At 31.1% G+C, this 5,681-nt stretch overlaps 1 protein-coding gene across 1 annotated transcript; it reads left to right on the top strand.

Annotated features, from left to right (window-relative positions):
* The first annotated feature begins 299 nt into the window (after positions 1-299).
* LOC131656492 (cellulose synthase-like protein E1) lies at positions 300-4,206 on the top strand. The gene is made up of 8 exons (XM_058926199.1): positions 300-577; positions 706-1,021; positions 1,206-1,346; positions 1,759-1,890; positions 1,984-2,196; positions 2,382-2,612; positions 2,778-3,125; positions 3,551-4,206. The coding sequence occupies exons 1-8, from the start codon at positions 303-305 to the stop codon at positions 4,106-4,108; spliced, it is 2,214 nt and encodes a 737-aa protein (XP_058782182.1). The 5' UTR covers positions 300-302; the 3' UTR covers positions 4,109-4,206.
* The last annotated feature ends 1,475 nt before the right edge of the window (positions 4,207-5,681 follow it).

Raw genomic sequence — 5,681 nt, 5'->3', positions numbered from 1 at the left:
TTTACATTTGACAAAGAGACAAAGGTAAAAACAAAAAATCAAAGACAATAAATGTTTCATTTTTAATAATTGACAATTCATAGGAAAAAACTATCATGTATATGTGTGCCATTGATTTAAATTTTTCTTGGTTGACCAAGACACATAGGTAAGGACAAAATATCAAGGCAATAAATATATTATTATTCATAAATGACAAATCATAGCACAAAACTTTCATATATATATATATATATGCCATTGATTTACATAATATCGACATTCCAGAAAACAAGTGGAGCAAAGTTCAATAATTAACAGTTATGGGTAAAGAAGAATGTCATCCATTGTTTGAGACAAGGAAAGGTGGTGGAAGATTCATATACATAACATTTTCTTTCTCAGTGTTTGTGGGAATTTTCTCTATTTGGATTTACAGATTGAGTTACATATCCAAAGAGTTTGAAGATGGAAACTGGATTGTTTGGATTGGATTACTTTTTGCTGAACTATGGTTTGGTTTTTATTGGTTCCTTCGGCAAATCCTTAGATGGAGCCCTGTTTTCAGACAACCCTTACCTCATGTTCTCTCTCAAAGGTATATATTTTTCTATGCATCACCGACACCAACACATGTGATTAAGTTCAATTTATCTATTTAAAAAATATATTATCTGTGTGAATGTGTGATTTCGGTGATTAATGAATGTGCATATTGTGAAGCAGATACGAGAAAGTGTTGCCAAAAGTGGACATATTTGTATGTACGGCAGATCCAGATATTGAGCCACCAATAATGGTGATAAACACAGTGCTATCTATGATGGCTTATGATTATCCAAGTGAGAAGCTTAGTGTGTATCTTTCAGATGATGGTGGATCACAAATAACATTTTATGCTCTTTTAGAGGCTTCTCAATTTGCCAAACACTGGTTACCATTTTGCAAGAGATTCAAAGTTGAACCTAGGTCACCAAGTGCATATTTTAAGATCTTAGACACCAGTAACTCAAATAATGCTAAAGAGGTTTTGGCCATCAAGGTAACCAAATTCAAAATTAATTTCATAGTTATTCGATGTTTTAAATTAAGTGTCATGGAATCGTTACATGTGAATGAACCATAATTTATTCTTGGCTTCATTATTGTAATAGTATATTTTAAATTTATACTTGAATATATTGAGTTTCTTATTATGCATGAGGCTTGTATGTTGTTGATTATAGAAATTATACCGAGAAATGGAAAGTAGAATAGAGAATGCATCGAAGCTTGGTAAAGTACCAGAAGAAGCATACGCAAATCACAAGGAGTTTTCTCAGTGGGATTTATATTCATCTAAGCGTGATCATGCAACAATTCTTCAAGTATGTATATTGTATTTTGTTTTTACTCAACTCTGTTTTCACCATTCTTTTGGGTTTAGAGTTTTTTTTTTCTTTCAAAATTCTGAGAATTTGTTTGGATAATAGAAAATGAAAGAAAATAAAATAAGAGATAAGAATGTTGAAATTGAGAAAAAAATGAACGGTGAGAGAAGGAAATTTTTTATATAAAATAACAAAAATAGTTTCCAATAAAAAAGAATGAAATTGAGAAAAAAAATTAGTTATAATGTAAGATAAATTTAAAGTATTAATAATAATAAAAAGGAGCAATGAGTTTTAGAAAAAGAATTAGAATGACCCCTTTTTAAGTAGATTCTAGCATAGAGTTGTGATAGATAAGTTAATAATCAACAATAACTAATAGTTGCTTTGTATTAATTTGTTGATATAGATTCTTCTCCATAGAAAGAACTTGAATGCAAGAGATGAAGATGGAATTGTTATGCCCACCTTGGTATATTTGGCTCGTGAGAAGAGACCTCATTTTCCACATAACTTCAAAGCTGGAGCCATGAATTCACTGGTACTCTATTACTATATATATATATACACACAAAAGCTATTTATTTTTATCATGAATTAAATTTAAGACTAAGTGTGTCTGTCCTCAATGCAGATAAGAGTGTCATCAATGATCAGCAATGGGAAAATCATTCTGAATGTAGATTGTGACATGTACTCAAACAATTCACAATCTTTAAGAGACACACTTTGCTTCTTCATGGATGAAGATAAAGGCCATGAAATTGCTTTTGTACAGGCTCCTCAGAACTTTGAAAATCTCACTAAAAATGACATATATAGTGGTGCTATTCTTATAGCTCATGAGGTAAATTAGATTTAAATAGGCCTCCCTATGTAAACGGTGGAATTAAACTCTTTGGATTAATTAGTTTCAAAATTGGATACCAAGTTTTAAAAAAAATACTAAACTCAATGTTTACCTTGTCAATTTTGTATTATAGATTACTCAACATAAAAAAAAACTAAACTATGAGAAGATACACATCGCAGGTTGAATTTTTTGGCTTAGATGGATTTGGTGGGCTCATGTATATTGGAACTGGTTGTTTTCACAGAAGAGATGTACTCTGCGGAAGAAAATTCAATAAACAATACAGAAATGATTGGAACAATGAAGAAAATATTGACAATATGATAGAAGCAAGTTTGCAAGAGATGGAAGAAAAATCAAAGCCTCTTGCAAGTTGCACCTATGAAGAAAACTCATCTTGGGGAAAAGAGGTCACACTCACAATCTTTTTCATAAATTATCAAAAAAAATAAAAATTGATGTTTCATTTATCTGATGCCTTAAGGCTTTGGGTATTGGACATAAGTTGTTGCTCTTGGCTTTCCTGGACTCAGAAGTGATATTAATTTATTCAATGTTTGAATATTTTATTGCAGGTGGGACTATATTATGATTGTGCAGTGGAGGATATAGTGACAGGATTATCTATTTCATGTAAAGGATGGAAATCAGTGTACTATAATCCAAAAAGAAAAGCTTTTTTAGGATTCTCTCCGACTACATTGCTAGAAGCGCTTATTCAACATAAGAGATGGTCAGAAGGATGTTTTCAAATTATACTTTCTAAGTTCAGTCCTGTTTGGTACGCTTATGGATTGATAAGTTTAGGCCTTCAACTTGGATATTGTCACTATAATTTGTGGGCGCTTAACTCTTTCCCAACTCTATATTACTGCATCATCCCTTCACTTTTTCTCCTCAAAGGCATCCCCTTGTTTCCAGAGGTATGAATTAATTGATGTTACCTTATTAAGAGCACAAGTATATCATGCATGAAATTTCTTATAGTTTCTATTTATGAATCTCAATAACCTTTAGGAGTATGTGTCATGTATGACATTTATATGTCATATGTTGAAAAAGTTAGACACATTATAGAAAAATCAGACCCATGTTGGAATGTCAAACAAGTGCCGAGAGACAAGTGTTTCAAAAAATATTTAAATTAGAACATTTTAAACTCTTTTAATTATAAATAGATAACTGAAGTTCAAATAATTTCATGTATATTATGTAGTAGTGTTGGTATCTTATATTTTTAGGTTAGGTGTGTCGGAGTATGCATGTCGTGTCATGTCCTAGTGTCTATGCGTGTTTCATAATTTTCTACAAAAGTTATTCTAAGTTTTATTTTGGTGTTATTGATCAGATTTCAAGTCCATGGATCATACCTTTTGCATATGTGATAGTTGCTGACTTATCATACTGTGTGATAGAGTTTTTAAGAGTAGGAGGAAATATCAAGGCTTGGTGGAATGACTTAAGAATGTGGCTATATAAAAGAGAAACCTCTTACCTTTTTGGTTTTATTGACACCATGTTGAAGTTCCTAGGATTTTCAAATTTAGGCTTCAGAGTTTCTACTAAGGTAGCCGAAGAAAATGTTTCTCAAAGATATGAGAATGAGATTATGGAGTTTGGAAGCTCTTCTCCAATGCTCACTTTATTGGCTACAATTGCAATGCTGAATTTGTTTTGTCTTGTTGGGATGTCGTTAAAGGTGGTTGTGTTAAGTGGACAAGGTTTTAGAATATTTGAGACAATGTTATTGCAAGTTCTACTAAATGGGGTGTTGGTTGTTATTAATATACCTATTTATCAAGGAATTTTCTTTAGGAAGGATAAAGGAAGAATGCCAATGTCTATTGGAGTTAAGTCAACAATATTAGCTCTAAGTGCGTGTGTACTCTTTAGTGCCCTTAGTTAAATTCATGTCTTTTGTCACTTTTTTGTTGTATTTTTATAAATGGTTCATTTGTAATTTTAATTGTGGAATTGTTGAATTTATTTCCTCTTATTAGTTCAATATGTTCTTTCCCCTCAAACCATTAACTTACCTTACCTTATTTTTGCTATTTATTTTTTATATGCATTATTATTATTATTACTGCGAGAAGGATTCAAAACATCAAGAAATATAATGTGTGGGAAGAAATAATGATAGTTGATATGGTCACAAGATATTTGTTTAATAAATATTTGATGATGAATGGTGTCCTTCTCTTTTGGTTGGATCGGGGAGGTGGATATCTAAAAATAGTGGTGTTCAAATTTAATTTAATTCAAATAAAATTACAAATTAATAATAAACAAATTAAAAATCACAAAATAAAAAAGATTAAATGTGTTTGAATTTCATATTAAAAATCTTCACTCTAATTCTTATGCTTTAGATATTTTTATGTTAGAAGAATTTATAGGAGAACTTTTAAAACATGCTAAGTTGAATCGAAATTCAAGAAATATAAAAATTTGATGGGCCTGATATATGTATCATGTTTTAGATGACGGGTAAATAATGAGTGTTATAAATATATATATATATATATATATATATATATATAAAAGAAAAAACACCATTTTAAATCAATATATACTAATTTTTTTGTTAGTATGATGTATTGTATTAATATATTATTTATTAATATTTATTTTTAATACTATTTAACTTAATTTAATCTACTTATTTTATTATTTTATTTGTTTTCTAACTCTTTATTCAAGCAGCATGTACATTGAAAAGGAATCAATATTGTAACTATGTAATATATCTACGTAACTCAATCAACTAGGTAATTTAAAACTAATTAATTAATTTTGAGTGGTGCCGATCAAAAAGTTCAAAGATGCATAAAGGGCGAGGATTCTACATGTGACCCTCTAAATTATGTATGGCATTCTCTTTATTATTCTTAATGCCAAAGACTCTGCGTTGATTGCTCACACCTTTTTGAGGGTGTCAACTAAAGGAGACTAGTATTTTGATAGTGGATGTTCAAAGCACATGACAGGAATGAAAAACTTGTTAGAAGAAATCAAGCCGCATTCCACTAGCTATGTGACCTTTGGTGATGGAGCCAGGGGAGAAATTAAGGGGGTAGGGAGGCTAGAACATCCAGGAGCTCTTCAACTAGACAGTGTTCTACTGGTCAAAGGACTAGCTGCAAACTTGATCAGCATCAGCCAAATGTGCGATCAAGGTCTAAAAGTCAGATTTACCAAGGATGAATGTATGGTCACTAATGAAGAAAATATAGAGGTCGTGAAGGGAGTGAGATCAAAATACAACTTCTACTTATGGGAACCCAAAATAGCAAGTCATTCATCAATATGCTCCATGACAAAAGAAGAAAAAGAGGTTAGACTGTGGCATCAAAAACTGGGTCATCTACATCTGAGAGGGATGAAAAAGATCATAAACAAGGAAGTTGTGAGAGGAATACCAAAACTACAGATAGATGAAGGAAAAGTGTGCGGAGAATATCAGGATGGCAAGCAAA

Source organism: Vicia villosa, linkage group LG3 (genome assembly GCF_029867415.1).
Source record: "Vicia villosa cultivar HV-30 ecotype Madison, WI linkage group LG3, Vvil1.0, whole genome shotgun sequence".
In the NCBI taxonomy this organism is placed as follows: Eukaryota; Viridiplantae; Streptophyta; class Magnoliopsida; order Fabales; family Fabaceae; genus Vicia; species Vicia villosa.
Note: the sequence above shows the minus strand (reverse complement) of the source record. Positions and strands in the feature narration are given on the sequence as shown.

Coding starts and splice junctions, on each gene's coding strand:
- LOC131656492 (XM_058926199.1), top strand. CDS start 303: ATGGGTAAAGAAGAATGTCATCCATTGTTTGAGACAAGGAAAGGTGGT. Junction 1,347..1,758: donor ATCATGCAACAATTCTTCAA/GTATGTATATTG, acceptor TTGTTGATATAG/ATTCTTCTCCATAGAAAGAA. Junction 1,891..1,983: donor CTGGAGCCATGAATTCACTG/GTACTCTATTAC, acceptor TCCTCAATGCAG/ATAAGAGTGTCATCAATGAT.